Here is a 20,051-nt window from a genome sequence, read left to right as displayed (position 1 = left end):
GTTCCAATAAACTGAGTTAGTTACAAGAATCACAACCAGTTCAGACGCTGCATGGTCGCCACAAGTTGACATCAAACCAATGGAACAATTGTAGCAGCAAAGACCAGCATGTTCTGTTGTATGTGGCAGTGGAGAACATTAAAGCTATGTTGTTACTCGATGTCTGTTATTACCAGAATATGCTACCAGCCAAATGTTTGCATGGGCAGACTGTCGATATTATGGCCGTGTAATAAATGGACTTTGCTTATAATAGTGTGTTTTACTACTTGAACAATCTCATTGTTTCCATTCCATCCGCCACAAATGCAGACACACTCACACACTCACACACTTGTGGCGACCATGCAACTTGCTTGGACATCATTGGAAGCAACCGAGGGTCGAGTGTCTTGCCCAAAGACACTCACTACTTTTAAAAAAAAAAAATAATAATAATAATAATTACATTTTATTTATCGTCCCAGCCAGTTTGTAATCTGGATTGTAGAGATGTGGCCAAAGGACTGACTGGCTGCACAGCATCACTTTGTCTTGTTGACATTATGGACTCGCGTCTTATGACCTGACCGGTGATGGCAACAGGCGCCCCATTATGTTAACCCACTCCTGCCTGACACAGCTTGATATTTTCTGCTCACTTGCTTGGCTGATGAGAACAGGTTCTTCTGAGTCTTAAGCGCAATGTTTAATTGCTTGACTGCTTGGTTTTTTTCACCATTACTCAGAGCTACTGTATTTGCATACATTCCATAGCGCTGCAGGGCATTTCATCAGTCTCCATTTGATACCAGGATTTAAACAAGGTCAACAAACTAGTGCCTGACTACCACAGTAATTCTTTATTTTGTTGTTGTTGTAGTTCATAACAGAGATACAAAATTCATTGAAGCACAGCTTCATAATAATGACGAAGCATCTCTTTTAGCACTGTGATGAATGGATCACTTGAGAAGGCCTATGCATGACTAATACAAATGTTCACTCGTCTACTGTGATCATTCACTCCTTTAAGATGTGAGAGAGGACGCATATAACACCCTCACGTAAAACTGATCTCTTTAAAATATGTTGGAATGATAAAAACCTTGAACAATATCGTGTATAAAACATAATCAATCAATAGAAGTTGACAAAAATCAATGATATATACTGTCATCAAAATTTTAATTGTCAACTTTTGTTGCCGGACATGTTTTCCAATGAAGTAAAGCATCTTAAATGTTAAAGTTTAAGGATAGCCACTTGAGATGTAATATTTCCAAGAAGGCCTTTTCTGTTTTTTCTCCATCTCTGTTGAGAATTGCACTTGTGCAATAGTGGTAAGTATACTGTAAACATTGACTGATAGTAGCAGTACGTATCTTCGACCATTTTCCGACTAAAACCACTTTACCTTGAAACCAGAAATTTTGGAAAGCAAATGGTGCTTATCATGGGTGCTTTGCTGAAAAACAAGTTATTTATTATTTTCTAATCCAATGTTTTTCTGTCTAAAAAAAAAAAATAAACAGTCACATATCAGCAATCAAAAAATGTGGTTGTACTTGGCATTAACTTAACATTTGATATACTAATGCAGCTAAATGGTAGCATTAAAGTTGCTTTAACAATGTTTTGTTTCCATAAGGTACCATGTTTGTTATCTTTATCAGCTGGCGCATAATTAAATAACCCTTTGTTAAATAGTAATACTGATGGCTAAACACTGTTAGTACACTAATTGTTTTGGTAGCTGATGATTAACCAGCTATTGGAAGTCATCCGTTGTCATTGCTTTTCTGTAAGATTGAAATTCCTCTTGTCCATCTCTCGTTTTTGGACACTTTGGCTCTTTTTTGTTCAGAAAGAGAAGTATGATTTTGAAACATGATTGTGAAATGTGCTGTCCTGCTCGGGAGCTCATCTTTGTTGCAGGCTCAATTCTCGTGTTTTCCAGGAAAGAGAAGTAATCTGCGTAACAGCTGTAACCGCTGGCCAATAGCTAACTAGTCCCATTCATCGGACCCAGTATCCTCGACAGATGATCTGATTTGCACACAGAACAGTGAAAGATACTCAGAAGTTTTTCAGATGTCGCATACAGTGAAAGATTCATCATTTTCCAATGTTTTCCCCCTGGTATTTTTCACACCGTCGGTAAAGACTGTTGAATGTGAAGACTGCACCGAGCAAGATGAGGAAAGACGTGGCAATCTTAATTAATTAAAACAGCGGCTATGTGTTTACCTTGATGGGAGCAGATGCAGTGGATGTGCTTTGCAGCTTAGTGAGGGAAATGTTCAAAGTTTCTCTCGGGATTGCAAAAGTAATTTCACAGGAGGCACAGAGTACATGGACTGTTTTAATGTGGTTTTGACTGAAAATGTAAGTATTGTAGGCATGTTTGCAAGTTTTCAAGTTTTGTTCTGGCTTTCACTAATCTAGAGAGCTTGTTGTGATTGTGTCAGTAAGACAGCATGTACAATCCATTTTGTCCTTCTGAGCAGTATTTGATTTCAAACTCTTAAAAAGTATCACATATAATGAGCAAACGTTATGACTAACACAGTAGGAAATGTTCTCCATTTCCATATTCTGTAGTCGGCAAATGAGGGAAATACGGCAGTTGTCTTCATTTATACATGGCTTTGACCTGAATGTGTCTGGCCTGGTTATTGAGACTTGGCAAACTGCATCTCGCTCCCTCAGTGTTTGTTGCTCACGCGGGCCGGCACACAAACAGGCAAGCGACTGTATCCGATAATCAGTCCTCCTGCTTTATGTTTTCTGGAGGAGCCTCATCTTTCATTTGTCGGTATCAGCGCGACTGTTTAAGGAATCATTTCGTTATAGGCGTCCCTGATTTATTTTGGTTGACGTATAGGAAGGCTTGTTCTCCGCATTCAGCACCATTCAGAGTAATATTTATGTCCACCTTGTGCAGGGATGACTTAAGAGCTCTGTTGCCTTTTGTCTGGCTGGCTGATTTACTTTCCATTCCACTGCTTTCTCCATTCTTGGCCATCTGTGGGAGTAGCCTCGATCATGAGCTGATAGCCCTCCAGGTTTTTTTTGTCTGAAATGTATGGGATGTAAAGAAAAGAAAAGGAAAGACGAGCAACAGTGGTCTGCAGCTGTTGAACGCACTCCTCCTTCAGCATAGTGACACTAATCGTCTGTCCCTCTTGTACTTCATGAATCAGGATCATGTCTTGAGAGAGAAAATGATAATAGTGTTTTCAAAGTGTCACGTGTGAGCCGTCAGATGGGACAGAACAGATGATGTTCTTGACTCGGCGTCAAATGCCTGGACAGACTCCGCCAATATGCCTTATGTTTACTGCTATTACTGTGGCTGTCACATGCTGTTCAACAGCACACTTAGGCCAGATAAAGTATCTTTAAAAAGCTGCAAGGCAGCTTGCATTTTTTTAATGTCTCCATTATGTGTTTTCATAGTCTAAAGTAATGCAGACGGTAACTACAGATATTTAAATGCACTCTTCAAATAAAGACAGACACTGTGCCAATTTGGATGATCACACACTAAAGATGAGCAAATGCGGCAATGTCTTTGGTTGTGTCGTAAAAACCTTGTGAAACGATCTGCAGGAAATATCCATTTTCAGTATATTCATGTATTTCTGGCAAACCTGGTTCAAAGAAGTGAGTGTGTTCCTGATTTGATTGACATTGACTGTAGACAATCATGCTGGTTTCATTACAATCGCCTGCTTCTGTAACCTGATAACTAAAGCGGCACCATTGTTGGTCTAAAAGAAACCTAGGCAAATCCTCTTATGTGTATTTAGGAAATGTCCTTGAGTGTTGGATGAATCATCCTGTGTTTGACACCATTCTATAAATAAAACTCATTTAATGTGGGAAATGTATCCCAATCATAATTTTGGGCAATTATGCAGCACAGATCAATTTCATATGTTTTTCCATTTATATTTTCCGTAAGTTAAAATACTGGTGGTCTTACACTGCAGTATAGCTTGCTTTATGTCAGGGTATAACTGCTGCCAACAGGCATGTTCCTTCTGACTAATTTGTCTGTCAACTAAACTGTGTTTTTAACCGAGACTCGTCAACTCATCTTGAAACTTGATACTAGACGGGTAACAGGCCATATGTAGCTCGGCGTATTCAGACTAAACATCCTTCTAACTTCCGGAAGAAATTGGCTCAGACCAGGCTGGATCACAGTGTCTCTGGTGAACAATATCATGTTGGCCTGAGTGTTGCGATCACCAATAGCAGCGTCAGTGTATTTCTCGGGTGCTGTGATCTTATTTTATTTTATTTTTTTCTGACACAACCTCCATGCTGCTTCGTTTTCATTTTCTAGATGAAAGTATTGACAAACCATACTGGTTTCACAACCAATAGAAATGAAGCACAAAGTAACACAAATATCAATGCAATACTGGTACCACATGGAAACATTGGTTTGGAGTTTTTTTGTGGATTTAAAATGTAAAAACATCCATATTGTAACATTTTGTCATAATTGCAAAAAAAACCCCCCGACTTGATTCCTGGTTAGCTTTGGTTCTTTTCCTCCTGACAGCATTGGTGACGTACATGGACAACATAGAGGACATTGTTATTTTTTCATATTGATGCACATTGTAGCTGTCGTCCGCGAAGCCTGACCTTGTGCATTAAACTTGATGCCGTTCCAAAATTTGATATCCATTCCATGTCCTACTGTGTAGCAGGCAATCAACTAATGGATCGACTCAGATCGCACTGTAGTCCGGAGGAAACATGTTCGCGGCGTTTGGTGGACGTGCAAAATGTCACAGCATTGTAAACCATGTGGGTTTTTCAGCTGTCTTTGTGGGGCGAAATTAAAAGAAACCGCTGGCTGTCGTGTATTTGTGTTGCATCACACTTCAAACAGTCGTACTGCCATGCACCAGGAAGACCTTCTATTGTTTTTACAGGTTGTAAGGAGGTGTTATTGTCAGCCGCTCTCCCCCTGTTGCTGTGGGTTTATAATTAGAGTTGGGTATTACTTGCAGGAAGATGATTGTTTTTGCTGCTCATGAGCGCCGGAAACTTTAATTAGATGGGCTGAACCGACCAGAATTTCGGCAGCGTTATGATTTATTGATGTAATAACCATATGCTAAGGTAGAAGTCAAGCTCACACGGTTTGTCGTCTCATTAAGTTTTCAAACATTGGTTTCTTACAATGCCGTAGTCGATTAGACGTGATGCACTCTGAAAACGTGTGCATTTTTCAATTGAAGAAAACTCTGAATACTGTGAAAGATGCAACTCTGTACGAGGTAACGTCGCTGTTAAGGTCCCTTCTGTGCAGAAATGAATCCCAGCGGTTCATATTCAACTGGATCTCATGTTTAATTAAGAAGTTACTGGCAGAAGGGATTTTTCAGTCGACTGCTATATATAACCAGGACACTCTCCCCTTCTGCTTGTGTTGGCTCTTAAGGAAAGGAAGAAAATGCCTTCTAAAAGCCCACATTTTGGTTTTGAACCACTTCAGACCCAAATGTATTGATCTCTAAAATGTCCTTTCACTTGCTGTTGACTGCAGATAATATTAATATGCATCTTTCATTGAAGTCATCATCGAGTTAAACATCAAGCGTCTTTTATTCTTTAAAGAGGAAAAAAAAACTCTGTATCTTTACTCAGAGCAGGTGAAAGGAGAATTCCTGGCATCACTACCTGGACTACTTAAAATCAAAGCTGGAGAATGCGGCATTCATGCAAAGACTTGTTGACCAGTTCATCTTGTTTCGTGTGGTCTTTGCTCATGTCTTTTGCACTTTTTGTGCCCTTTAAAACCTCGTGAATATTTTGGAAATCCAGGCTTCAGGTTGCGAGGGAAAACGACGGCATATGAAATTGAGCCAGTTTCCAGCAGCTTCTCTTGTCTTGCAGCTTTCCTGATATTTAAAATGTCACCATAGCCTGCAGCTAACACAGTTTTACTTTCCTTCTTTGCTTTATTAACCTAAAAGCATTCCCTGATGAACTAGAGCGGCGATGACGGTCACGGTTGAGGTGAGCGCTTTTTGCAAGACACTCTGCCGTTGCACATCTCAGCACTGTCGCTATGGCTCTTGTTTTTTCAGACAGGAAGTGGCTTTCAGAGACGCAACAAGGTAGTTTATGAAAGTCAGCGTTTGTAGCTGTGATTATCAAACTTGCATAAGTCATTTGGCGGGGAAGTATGATTAAATTATGGCGGTTCAAGATGCTTTCCGCTTCGTTGAAAGTCGCACTGGTTTTCTCTGCTCTTGTTGACAGTGCAGCCACATCTTTCACTGGAACTGTCATTATTTATAGCAGGATTGCTGTGCCCAATAGAAAACACATGGAATTAAGAAATGTTGTGGCACAGGCTGCTATCATATAGGGTTTAGACATGTGCACTTGTAACCTTCAGATGAAAATTATCTGCTTTGTTTGATTCGTAACTGAGCTGCCCAGTTGGGATTGATTCATTGAGAGTCACCACACAGTTAAGCATGACAACAACCCCTGAGTGTTCATGCGGAAGTCAACGAGGAGCAGTGGCATTTATACAGATAAATAGCAGATGGCTTTCACAGATAAAGCATGTTTTCCCTGCTTTAGTTGTCTTCAGGCACTTCACAAGTTGAGTTACATTCCCTCATCTCCATCTGGGCATGCTGGACTCTTGCACACAGACAATCCCGGATTTGGATCAAACCACCAACATTGGGATTTGCAAATTTCTTCCACCTTAGATTTGATAAAGCTTTGGGCTGCTGTTGCCGCCATTCACGGAGAAGATTCAGGTTTATTCTCATACCACCATCCAACATAAAAGTCTGTACATTCGATCTAACGGAACTTTATTGGCTCTGATCTGCAGCTTTGTCGGATTTTGTTTCACATGTAACGATCATAAAAAGCTAAATGCTGCTTCTCTATTTTTCCCTTCTGACTCTGGAGACACAAAAGCAGACTGGCCCCTGGTGATCTGAGAGGTCTGGGAAGTTCATACCAATCTGCTTTTACTGCTTCATAAACCAACAGTATTAAATCATTTAACAGTGAAAATCAAAACCAGCTTCACAATGGGGAAATTTAGAAAAGCAAAAAAAAAAAAAACTATCTTTATGGTTCCATCATTACAAAGGTAATTAATTTTCAATGAGATTTAAAAGAAGTATTACTTTACATAGGATATTACACAGTACTGGCAGAAATGTGATGGCTGTTTATATTCTCACCATCCTGACCTTTTCAAGGCTGAGAGACTGTTGGCAGCATGCACACAAAAGGCCAGGAGATAAACATGCTTCTTAATCATTCCACTGCATTTTACAGAGGTCTGCTTGTTTTCCCTTCCCAGTCTGAATCATTCTCTGGGGGGTCCATAACATCTCCCTGACCTTAAGAGTTTTGAAGGCTCGAAGAGAGCGAGTGAAGCTAACACGGCCTTCGGCCGCCTCGGGCTAATCCGTGACTTTAAAAAAAAGAAAAATAAGCGGGAATTATTCATTAGAGTAATTATGATAGTCGTCTCAAAGGCAATTGAGATAAAAAATGCCCTGGATTCAGTACATTTTTAATCCTCTCCCCTGATAAGATGGTTTTATTTAACAAACACAACACCTCACCAACACCAACAAGACTTCACTACTCAAACCATACAGCATAGTAAGAGTTGTTCCTTTGGACCTTTAAAAAAAAAAAAAAAAAAGACATAGCATATAATTGTAAATATGTAGTTTGTCTACCACAGCTGCATTTAAAAAAAGTGTAGAATTACAGTTAATTTGGGGTTTTCTCTGTTACAGCAATAGAAAGCAGCCAACATGTATATTTCTGCTTTGAAATAATTTGACAATATAAGTACAGAGGCCCATTATATGCTCCCCGACATATGGAAACAATGAATAAGGTAACAAAATTACGAAAACACATGGCTTAAAAGAGAAATCAAGAAGGGTTGTCTGCTTGTCCGGCCTTGACATTTTGAGATTTGGTTTCATTTATGTGTGCAGTCACACTAGTGGAGGATGGGTTCTGATTGCATTTCTGTTTTTGAATAAATCCAAATTGTTAATATTTCAATTGTCCAAACAAAATATATAAAACCGCACAGAAAGACGAGCCTTGACGCAAACCAGGGATATTCTCATTGTGAGTAGCCAGAATGAAGACCATACAGTAGTGAGTATTTTCAGTATCTCATACTTTTCTTTTGTGTTATTAAGTCATATTTTGCTTATTAGGCACAAAGATAAGTCACCTGCAGTATAAGGTAGGCTGCTGGCTTGGTAGGATGATGCACACTTTGCCTGAGAGTTTAATCAAAATGTATGCATTTGTCTCATTTGTAAGATGAGATTAAAATATTCAGCTGTGCAAAGTGTACAAGTAACCGTTTATGTTCATGTTATCTGAATGGGAGCAACTACAGAGCTGCTGTAGAGCTGCAGGTTGCAGATCCCTGGCCTTCTGGGCTTAGCCGGGGGTGGGGGTGTAGTTGTGCGTCAGAGGGTGTGGGAGGACTGCATCTTTAAACACAGTGTGTGGATGGTCAATACTGGACATTGTTGGGATGAGTGAAACGGATAGTAGATTATTTTCCCTGTGATCAGAGTACATTTAAACTCCGGTTGATGTAGTAGCTACAGTATTCTGTTGTGTAAATGTCTCAGAAGATAATGACGCTTAGTTTGCCGTCTTTCCAGTCCTTCAGCAACAATAATAGTTTTGTTTGACGTTTACAAAGAAAGGACAGGCAAAGCTTCACATGAATGTATTCTGACGTAGAGGAACGTGTGCAGGCGGTATATAAATGTTGAAATCGATGTAATGAGTTTACTCCAGCCGAACTCATTTGTTCGGAGAGGAAAACTAGGAGAGATCCTGTGAAGAAGAAAAAAAAAAAAAGCTCTTTGTCACAGATCAGATTACTTACCCTCATTTCACCACAAATTCAAAGAAAACAATCATGGTTTTGTTTTGTGGAGTCACGCAAGACCACTGAGACCTTTAGATCACCGGTGAGAACCAAAACCAGAGGGAGAGCAAAAAAAAACTGGAACTTCAGGTTCCACTCGGCAGGTTTGTCTTTCTACCTGTTTCAGCCGCGTCTCCAACTGTCGTCTCCCGTTGCTGAGCTTTTTGTATTTATGGATATCTTCCTTTGTTAGATTTATCAGGTCCTCCTACAAGGGAAATGCCTGCATGCTGACTGCCAGTAGCGGTTAAATTAAACAAAAGGTATGCATGGAGCTAACGCTCTGTAAATAATGTTCTGTCAAATTATAAAGCGGAGGTGAAAGCTAGTTTGTACACCACCAACTTAATCGCCAGTGACATTTGGACCAGAAGCGTTGGCACGATGTCCATCATTCGCTAAACTGCTCAGTGGATTCAGGAGGATTTTACCCCGAGCTATGCTACTTGCTAAAGAGTTTTGGGGCTCGTACGCATGAATAAAGTATGGCGGATGCACTGAATGACAGCGATCTGGAGCGCCGTATTCATAGACGCATACACAGACGCTATGTGCTGTGTCTGTTTGGAGGTGGTTCACAGCAACACATGGCCTTTGTACGTTGTTTGCGTATGAATTATAAATTGGGCTTTATAGCATTTAATGAGTTCTCTTATTGGGACTCTGTATCTGCAAGTAGCTAAAAGGTAGTACTTGTACTCGTCTCTGTGCGCACGTATGTGGGGTTTCATTACAAAAACATGTGGCAACACCCACTTGTGGCCCAACATAAAAGTTGCATTATCTTCAGCATTTCTGCTGTTACCATGTAAGTGGCCACCGTTTCCAAAACATTGCCGTGTAAACGCGAAACTTTTCTGACACAAAAATGATGCCTTTTCACTTGTTGTGTTATATTAATTTAGAAATAATTCAGTTAATAGGTTTCGATTTTGGAGTTTCGTGTCCAATTGGAGCCAACAAAGTCATGACCAGATGATAAAGGGAAGTAGAAAAAAAAAGAAGAAGCATAAATCGCAGTAGCTGACCTTCCCACTGAGATCTGAGTCTTATTTGGAATAACAAATCTTATTTGTGCCGTTCATACTACCATTTGGGTCTTCAATAGGCAACATCTTCAAATGTGGGCCACGTTTGCCTGCTGTCTAAATGTAACCCATATTCCTCTTTTCTGTTTACAGTGTGCTAATGCTCGAGCACACAAAATGTAGCTGCGCATGTGCGTCTTTTACTTCACTGCTGTGCTGAGGTTGTTTCAACGCAATATCCCACTGCATTATTGAGGAGCTGTGCTTCTCTTGTTGTGCCAGCTGGAGTTTTAATGCGATGCCGTTAATGAGGTGCTCGGAGGAAAGACACCGCCTGGGATTGTGTGGTACACTTCTCTTCGCTAAAGAGATGTCCCCCTCTCTAAGTGATGACAAAAAAACATTTCATTAGTCGGCGGCGCTTAAATTGTGTGATTTAACATTTTAGTGTAAAAAAAACCAAAAGAAAACGTAATGATAGTTACAGATAAAATAGGGCTGCGGGTAGTATATCGGTTCGGATTCATGCCACTTTCTGTTTGGAGTTTGTATGTTCTCCCCCCAAACAGTCATTTTGGATAGACTTCAACTCCCTACACTCTTAACTTGGATAGAAAGGTGGATTATATATTGGTCAGTGTTCCATATTCTTGTTTCTTGCAATTCTGTCCATTTTAACTATTTGGGTTTGCTTCTGGTCAGTCTAAAGCTGTTCTGTTATTCTTTCACTTCTTGTTGCATTTCATCTAATTAGACTGAAACCGACTTGCCAGAAATCAGTATTTATTGGGCTGTCGCTTCGTGTAAGACACTTCTTTTCCTGCCTCTGCTCGTACACTTTGGTCAAATCAAACTCACAATAAGAAGCTGCTTGCTTTCATTCCCATACAAAACTAACACACTGTACCACCCACACCCTCCCAGGCCTCTTGTGAGACTGTACGTTGGCTTTTTCAATTCTTATATTTGCCCCGTACATTACTTTCAGAACACTTTGTCACCAAGAAGCTACCACAAGTTATTTCTTGGAACTTCTGCTCCCTTATGCTTTTTTCTGTTATTATTTGAAGGCTTTAGATGCGACTCCATCAGTTACTGAGCTGTCTATCACAAATCCTTTTACCTGGATCAGAGGAGAACATTTCATCAGGTTGTGGCTGATTTCCTTTTGTGGATTTAGTTAAAAGAGTTGCATGAAATGTATCCTCATGGGTGCCTCTCGTCTTCCACACAGTAGTTAAACATGATCAACTTAATACTTTTAATTGATACTACGATATGGAACCCGTGCAATCAAATCTTTCATTGGTTAAAAAAAATATGGTACAATGGCAAAAGCTATTCAGTTAATATAACCTTTTATCCATCAATTCATCCATTCATCGTCTTCACTGCTTCATCTAGTTCAGAGTTTTCATGGCATTGGGTCAATCCCAGTACACCCTTGTCATAAAATCACAAATATTAAAAAAAACATATACATCAGCATTTCTCAGGTTTGTGGGGCTACACAGTTTGACAGTTATGCTTCCAACAAATTTGCAGGCTTTCAAAAAAGTGTTGTATTGTTACGGATGTTTCTCTTAATCATCTCAGATTATCAGTGAGAATCTTTTATAATAATCCACTGCTCAATTGCTCTGCACAGTTATTGGCTCCTAGTAGCAGATCTACTTTTCAGACAACAAATCTTAGCGCAGTCTACGGCGACTGCATTCTTATATGGTTTCCTTTTACAGTTTCCATACACAGAGTTTTGTGTGCAAACTTGATTCTGCATTCCCAGCAGTGTGGCATCTTATTGTTTGCATGGGCTCGTGTTAAAATATATGTACATTATAGCACAATATTCCTCGTAAAGGTTGTGTGGTTATTTTTCCTGTTTCATACAACATCCAATAAGACACTCTGCTTTGATGCACAGAACTTACGGACTTTCTGCTCCAGTTTTTGGATTCAACTGTAGTAAGGAAAAGGGGGGAGCTCCATGGTAAAATGCAGGATTGCATTAAAAGTAGTTCAAGTTGCACCGTAGGAAGCTTACAGCTCACTGGCACTCCGCCCCGCATTGAGGAGGTGGCTTTTTCTTTCTTCTTCCTTAGCAGGCGACGGCAATTCAAGTATATATATATCCCACAGGCTCTGCAGGTCGTCATGTGTCTTTTCTCTTTCCCCGCATTGTTTTTCGTCGCCGTAATCTCTCATGCAAAAAATTTTCAGCTGTGGCTCAGCAATCCTGTAACAGCCCAGTGCAATCTGGATCAAAAGCTCCTTTCATAAGGCAAGAGCTTGCCGGTACTAATCACATTCTGCCATATCAACCAGACGGGGACTATAAATAACACAAGCTGCTCGCTACTGTCAAAGGCTACACTTGCATTTCCCTTTAACCCGTGACACGCAGACAAAAAAAGCCACATGCACACACAGGCACATCAACAAAAACTACAATGCTTATTTTGGTTAATCGCATCGCACATGTTGAACGGACCTTTTTTTTTTTCATCCAACATTCTTGTTACACATCTACAAAAACTTGTGCACTGATTGTTAGGGCTTGGAACCCCATGATGATCATTAGCAGAGGTTGCAAAAGTACAGATACTTAGTTTTTAAGTTTCTGTCTTTTTTTTTTTTTTCTGACATCGTTGATTGCTTTCTACTACATTTTAGCCTAAGATATATGTACTTTTACTTATTATCCAACTTCCCAAATACTACCATTACAAAATTGAGACTGATCCATCTTATGCCACGTTATCAGAGGCAAACAGCCCCACAAAGTCATATTGGCAGTCCATTGAATTGCAACTTCTTGCCAGCCTTGGCTTCTTTTTTTCCAAGTGAAATATTGTAAATTATCAACTCCCAGAAACTTGTGAAAATCTTTGTATAAATGCCCCTTTTAAAAGTCTACTCACCGTCGAGGTACTTTGAAGTTGATCTTTGAGATGTATGTAATGTTGTACTTGCTGGTTTGACGCTGTGTGTTCCTTTTCTACATCACCAATGTTTTACTTGTGACGGAAAAGGGTGCGGGCAGTGTTTACACCAGAGGCAATAAAGATCCTTCCAATTGGAGGTCTGGGAGCAAAAAAGTTGTCTGCTTACCTGTTTACCTGACACACTGAGGAACCCCCCCCCCAGGAGATTCCTTCCAGTCTGGTCATACAATAAGTAACTTATTCGGTCCTCGTGAGAAACTCTCAAACTCATGTAATGAAGTTGAAGTAATTGAAATGCCATTGCACAAACACTGTTTGGTAAATAAAAATGCCTTGTCGGAGAGAAAAAAAAAACAAACAATGTATGAATTTGCAAGGTTTTGGATATTCAATCAGACTCTGATTTCAGTCTTTTTTGCAGTGCATGAGCAAGCGCTGGTGGACTCCTATTACATATTGTACTCGATGACCTCCTGCTAGACCAGTGAGTTAACAGTGGACGGCCTCAGTGACCTTTGAAGAACTCAACTAAGCATTTCAAGCATGAACGGAGTGGTGGCCTTATGATATTGGCTTGTCTCTTGCAGACCTTACTACAAAATTTCCTTGCTTTGCCTACTTCCTTTGAGTCTTAGGTGCAGCTTTTCTGTATTTTCTCAGTCACTAACTTTCTACATATGGCAGTTGATAAGTGAACTCAGCTGTGTGTGTTTTCGTGCATGACTTCAGGGGTCAGAGAGCCAATTCTGCTCTTGACCGTAGTCTCGATGGCAACAGCACTGACCCAGGAGGCACTTAAGTTACAGGGAGAGGGGCTGTGACAAGGAAGTGGTTTCCTGGTTCTGAGCAGGAGAATATAGTGGGAATCTGCAACCGGCTGCCTCTCTGTGCGGCAATGAATGAAATAGTCCAGAGGAAGCCACAAGGATCATTGCCAGACTGCACAGTCACATGTTCGCCATTCACACATGCCCACGCATTCTCAAAATCGTCAACAAATACAGCCAGTGTTTGCAGAAACTCATTGCCTCTCTGACATTTCCACCGCTAACAGGCTGAGCATTAACTGGCACAGTGTTTTGAGTACATGTGTTGCCTGAATATGTGGGCTAAGAAAGGGGGGAAAAAAAATAAAAAAAATCCCAGTCGAGAGCTTAACAGGTCTGGAAATCTTTGTTGCATTTTCTTCTTTCAGAAGAAAAATGCTTGATGGAGTAAAGCTGGTTGGAGTGAAGTCAGTCTTCATTCCACTAACATGTAGGTCAGTGGATAAGCCTATCTATGTTATAGGCAGTGCGGTTCTCATTAGTGTGCTGCCTTCCAGATTACTCTTGGGGAGGGGGGGTGTTGCTTCAGACAGCCCAGCAGTGCTTGTCATCCAGTCCTTTTCCTTCACTATTCATTTTTCAAGTCGGAAACGTTTCTTGGCTCAAAAACTAAAGCCATTAAAGAAAACAAGGCCCAGAAACTTTTACGTGGTTTAAGTGGTCAAAAAGAATGCAAACACATTTATTTGTCCCTTATTCCAACGTTGTCCAGGTTAGACTCGGAGGGCAATGGGCAGATCCAATCCAAGCCAGCATGGAGAGTTCATTCACTCGGATACATTTTTCCCCACACATCCAGACGTGACTAAGAAACAGATTGTTTTAACAAGCATGTGGTAGAATTGTGGACCATCCAGAGAAAAACAAACGAAAGCACAGAGAGAATATGAAATGTCCTGGTATGGAATCAGAGTGCCATTGGTGTTGGAGTCACTTAAAGTCAATCTTTTTCAAAATGGCTTTGAGTTTTAGAAACATACCACTCCTTGTCTCTGTGTAAGCAGGGAACGAGGAGTACTGCACACATCCTTGGCTGTCACAGTCAGTAGTTCTGCTGTAAGTGTGAGTAGATCAACAACCATAACGGTTCTTCTCCAACAAAGTGTACGTTTACTGCACCATCAGCTAGATGAAATGCAGAGAGAGACATTTCTTCCAAACACTAGATTTTTACTGGGTCTATACAACAAAGAAATACCATTTATGGGTGAGTGGTTCTTTACAAAGACGCAGCAGCAACTAGTGGTTTGATATGGAAATTACAGCATTTTCTTTCCCTTATATTTCAGGTCGTTATCAAAACGTTCTCATATAGTTGTTCGTCTTTTCGGTCACAAAATCAATGCCATTTCCAGTCAATCATTGTTTAAACCATGCTGAAATCACGGTGCCACCCTGTGCACGATCTAGGACCTGTCCAAATTTAAAAGATTGCTTATTCGACTGTTGATTGCAATGGTAGCGTTACGCTGTAACACTACCATCAAAAAGGTTAATTAAGGTTAAAAGGGCTAATCAAAAAGGATTTGGGCAAGGGACTCAACTTGTTGTTTACAGATGTGTGCGGCATTCATTCATTAAATCGGGAACAAACCAGACAATACTCAGTATTTATGAGAGAGTTTTCATGCATGTTGGTACTTTAGTCATTTCTTTATCACCTTTTTATCACCAGCTTTGTGTCAACCCCCAAAACTCATTTATCTTGTTTTGTAAAAAAACCCAAATCTCCTAAAACACGTAATAAACACGTGTTTTTAAACTCTCAAAACTGTGGAAGTAATTGTTTAGTTTTTTTCTGAACTACTGTTTGTTGTTTTCGCAGACGATACTCAGGCAGAAGTAAATGGTGCGTTTGATGGAGGCTGTTCTCATCTGTGCATTGGGTACTTTGGCTTAAAATAAACTATGTTGGCCACAGTTGTGGTCATGCAGGAATGTCCCACCCAGAACAGTTGTGGGACCTTTTATTGCAGTTTTAGTAGTTTTTGGATAACAGAGGAGCCATTTAGTACAAAGATAGACTCGTGTTTGGATGCATATAAGCTAATTTTATCCCCTTGTAAGCAGCACTACCAGCATTTTGTCGCATGACTTCCCATACTGTTGGAGGGTATTTTTTTTTTTTAAGTGGTGTCATATTTGTAGAGTATATATTTGTGGGATAAAACTTGCCCAGATCTATAAATGTATTTGGTAGATGCAACCCACATACTCATTTGTAACAAGAAATTAATTGTGTATTAAATCAAATTTCCAACCTTTTTTGCTGAGTTAAGCATTTAGCTCATAATAGTGTTGTCCAAGTAGAAGTGGCATAGATCTGTTTGTAGACCACAGATTTATTTTATTTTTTATTTTTTTCATAGATAGATTCCCTTCCTTTAAGTCTGTTTTTTTTCCCCTACCATGTTCATCACAGTCCACTCTTAATCCCCTTTGATTTGCTTTTAATGCTTTCTGTTTCCCAATACAACGTTTCCTCCCAACACTTCCTGTTCTTTTCTCTGATTGCTTTCTCTTGCATAACTTGCAATAACCCCTCAACACCCCCCCCCCTTTTTTTTTTCTTTCTTTTTTCTACGATAACTTGTGTGTCCCCCTCCCTTTCATTCCAGTCTTCCCTCTCCTCCCACACTTTATACCATGCGTCATCCATATGCTCATTACTCGGGGTGAATGGAGCCAAGCCCTCTGTCATCTCCTCTGGTCATATACCAGATCAGAGTATTTACATGCGGGCTGCCTTCTGCTATAGCAAAGATTATGTAGGAGGCTGACAGGCCTCTTGGTTGTGCATACCTTATGTTAGTGTGGGCGTGTGCATACATGTACCCATAAATAATGACCTGGGGAAGGAGGGATAGCGGACCTGTACGATTACAATCAGCGCTCGACTAAATTTGAAAGGTCTCTCAGGAAAATCTTTAAACCTGACCAACCCCCTTCTCTCACCTTTGTTGCCCTGTCCTGACAGACCATATCTATCCAAAAATGTGCACGGCTGATAAGGAGTATATATTTGAATACAGTCTTCCCTTGTGCAAACATGCTCTCTCTCCCACTCCCAGGCCGCGCTGAGAGTTTAGGCGAAGCCCAATCACGATTTTACTGCTCAGTTGGGCAGCCAAGAAACACTGTGAATGAAGGACTCTGAGATTATGAGATGTGGCGGCACTCAGATTAAAACAAGGGGGAGGAAAAGGCACATTCTCCACATGCTCCAATGAACAAAGCCTGTCTTGACCAGAGTACATTCCTTGGTTAGTACTGTACTTGGTGGAAACCGCTGTGTTAACATGAGGTTGAGGCTATGAAAATGTGTGTGTATGTATTTATGTACGTATGTATGGGTGTGTGTGTGTGTGTATATATATATATATATCTCCACTTTTTAAATCTCAAATAGGATAGGGGCTGAAAAGATTTCCTGGCTTTTATACCTCTTTATTTTGCGGGCAAGAGAGGTTTGGATGAAACTCGCCAAGGACAAGGATTTCCTAAATAATGGCTGATTCATGGCCTACTTTCTATGCCTGTTTGATCTTCTGCTTCGACCCAAATGGGGGGTGGGGGGTGTGCAGCATACCCAGGATATTAAACAGCTCCTCATTTTGCACAACTCTGGAAAGGCCTGAAGTGGAAAACAGCCTTGGAAACCAACAAAATACACTCTATTCAAGCGCTATTTCAGATATTCAGCGGAACTTGAAAAAGATTAATTCTTATCAATCATTCGCCTCGTGTGTCCACGTACTGACTTGTGACTCAGTGACAGTGTAGGCTATATAAAAATATGATCGCAGTGCCAGTGGAATACTTAACTGGAAATAATGAGATTGTGCGTGCGCGACGCGGCTCGCAGCTGTTTCAAGAGGTCCTTGTACAGCTGTGCCTCTGCACTACAGAGCTGTTATACATTTATAGATACTGCGGGGTGCACTTCACATTCCATTTAGGCCACATTCTGAATTGTGTACTTATTTTTAAGTGTATTTCCCCCAAAATAAGCTATTTGACTTGTTTAAAGAAAAACTGTCAATGTCATATTTTGGTCCTTTGCTCATCTTCTCTGCAGCAGAAATTAGAATGGCTTGTTATTAAAAACATTATTAAAAGTGTTAATCTGACCACGGATGGACATCAGTTGAATTTATTAGATGGTAACTACTTACGTACGTGCTTTCTCAACCACGTTATCATCATGCATCCTTGTTCCATTTGAAGAAAAGTCACCTGCAGTCACGGAGCAAAAAGTAATGCCTCCTCCAGCATCCATGTTTGTCTAAGCATTACAAAAATGTCAAATGTGGACCTCACCAACAATCCCATCGAGGTATATGGTTCATACATAAATGCCCCTGTTTTAGATGCATAACAAACCGTGCCTATCCCGTCCTGTCTTTATATTTGGAAGCAAAGACAATATGATCAAACGGCCAAATTAACCGGGAAAATAACCTTTCGAGTAAGTGTGACAGAAGGATTTTGACATGTTTTAGACAAACTCTTATCTCACGCAGAGATATTTTCCGAAAGAACCATTTTTCTTACAATTGCGGTTCAGATATCAGGCTGTCTGTGTCTGCATGCATCTGTTCATTTTTGCACCGCATGAATCACATTAAGCACAGTATGTATGACACATACGAGGGATTGAAACAATCCCATATCCAAACACTTGCAGCCGAGGTGTGAAAGTAGTTCCCGCCAATATGTCCACCTCCTCCTGAGCTCTTGATCCTCCACTCCCCTTTACATATCTCTTTGCTTCCCGTCTCCAGTGCCTGAGGATGTCCAAGCGGAGCTTGTTTGTTCGTCTGGTGCCATGCCGCTGCCTGCGCGGTGAGGAGGAGACGGTAACATCGCTGGACTACTCCCACTGCAGCCTGGAGACTGTTCCTAAGGAGATCTTCAGCTTTGAGAAGACCCTGCAGGAACTCTACCTCGATGCCAACCAGATCGAGGAGCTGCCTAAAGTAAGACGCTCAGTGATGTATAGGAGCCTTATTGACAAGGGGCTTTGAGTAATACAAACTTCAAATGCAGCCCCCACATGAGAGCGTCCAACAATAGACTGTATGTGATGAGCAAAGTACATTTGGCTAACTTTTCTTTTCTTTTTCTTCTCTTTGCCAGCAACTGTTTAACTGCCAGTTACTGAACCGACTGAGCATGCCAGATAATGACCTGACAGTGTTGCCAGCAGCCATCGCAAACCTCATCAATCTCAGGGAGCTTGATGTCAGCAAAAACAGTAAGCAAAACGGCTTCTGGTTTCTTATTGTGCTCCTCTTGAGAAGTGCTTCCTGGGGCTAGAGGTCTTTTTTATCTGTGGGGTTAAGTGAGTCACATAAAAAAGAGAAAAGTACCATCAGATCAGGTTGCCAACACCTGGAAAATGACCACAGTCAGCAGTTCAGTGACCTGTGAAGTTCCAAAGTGTAACTCTACTAGTTACAATTAAAACGTCAGCAGGCCAGCCACCATATTGGGTCACTTCCGTTTTTTTTCTTCTTCTTTTTTACAGTTTCTTCCAAACTCACAATGTTAAAGATAGTTACAGTTCTTATGATGAAATAGTTAAACGCTGGGATGGGCGGTTGTTGTGGAATCATTAAAATTGATGATGATGCACTACATGTACACTCATAACACAAACACTGCGCTGTTCACAGGAACTCCTCGATCTCATCAATGCATCTGATTCATGCTTTTAACTTTATCCTCTTGTTTTAATGTATTTCCTTTATTTTTTACTTGTAAAGCACTGTGAATTACTTTTGTGTCTGAACAGTGCTGTAAAATTAAATTTGCCTTACCGTGAAATGAAGAAAGAAATCCAACAATGTTAACACAATAATTGACTTTATGCACTATTCTAGTGGAAGAATTCAGAACACGACTTCATCGATTAAAACTTTTACTACGTGTTAGACAAGAATAAGGCTTCTGAAATGTATACATTCTAACTCGTTTTCATATCAAGAAATAGCTTATGATCGTATTGTGCTTTTACTGACATTTAGTTACAGATTGATGCTTTTGAATTATTTTTAAATAACTCTTTACTGTTGTTTTCCATTTGCTAGTATTTCATTGATTGTACTATAATGACAAGCTGAGTTGATCTATACAGCACATTCCATACATAAGGCAATACAATCTTCTCTACATGAATCGACAGTGACCGCATGACTGAAAAAACATAAATAAGGGTAAAATTGCCATTTAGCTAAAACAAGAAATGCATTTAAAGCATGAAGGAGAAGTTGAACTCAAA

The 20,051-nt window shown here is 40.3% G+C and overlaps 1 protein-coding gene across 6 annotated transcripts in view; it reads left to right on the top strand.

Moving 5' to 3' along the window:
* The window catches only part of erbin (erbb2 interacting protein), a 62,607-nt gene that overhangs the window by 13,297 nt on the left and 29,259 nt on the right, over nt 1–20,051 (top strand). For all 6 annotated transcript variants that reach the window (XM_080477022.1, XM_080477020.1, XM_080477021.1 and 3 more), the window contains 2 exons: nt 18,553–18,747; nt 18,908–19,025. In XM_080477022.1, the coding sequence (XP_080333148.1) occupies nt 18,562–18,747; nt 18,908–19,025 (304 nt within the window). In that variant the 5' untranslated portion in view covers nt 18,553–18,561. The remainder of the gene's footprint in view (nt 1–18,552; nt 18,748–18,907; nt 19,026–20,051) is intronic.

Source organism: Lipophrys pholis (genome assembly GCF_963383615.2).
Source record: "Lipophrys pholis genome assembly, chromosome: 12".
In the NCBI taxonomy this organism is placed as follows: Eukaryota; Metazoa; Chordata; class Actinopteri; order Blenniiformes; family Blenniidae; genus Lipophrys; species Lipophrys pholis.
The sequence above is the reverse complement of the archived record's forward strand: the minus strand, read 5'-3'. Positions and strand labels throughout refer to the sequence as shown.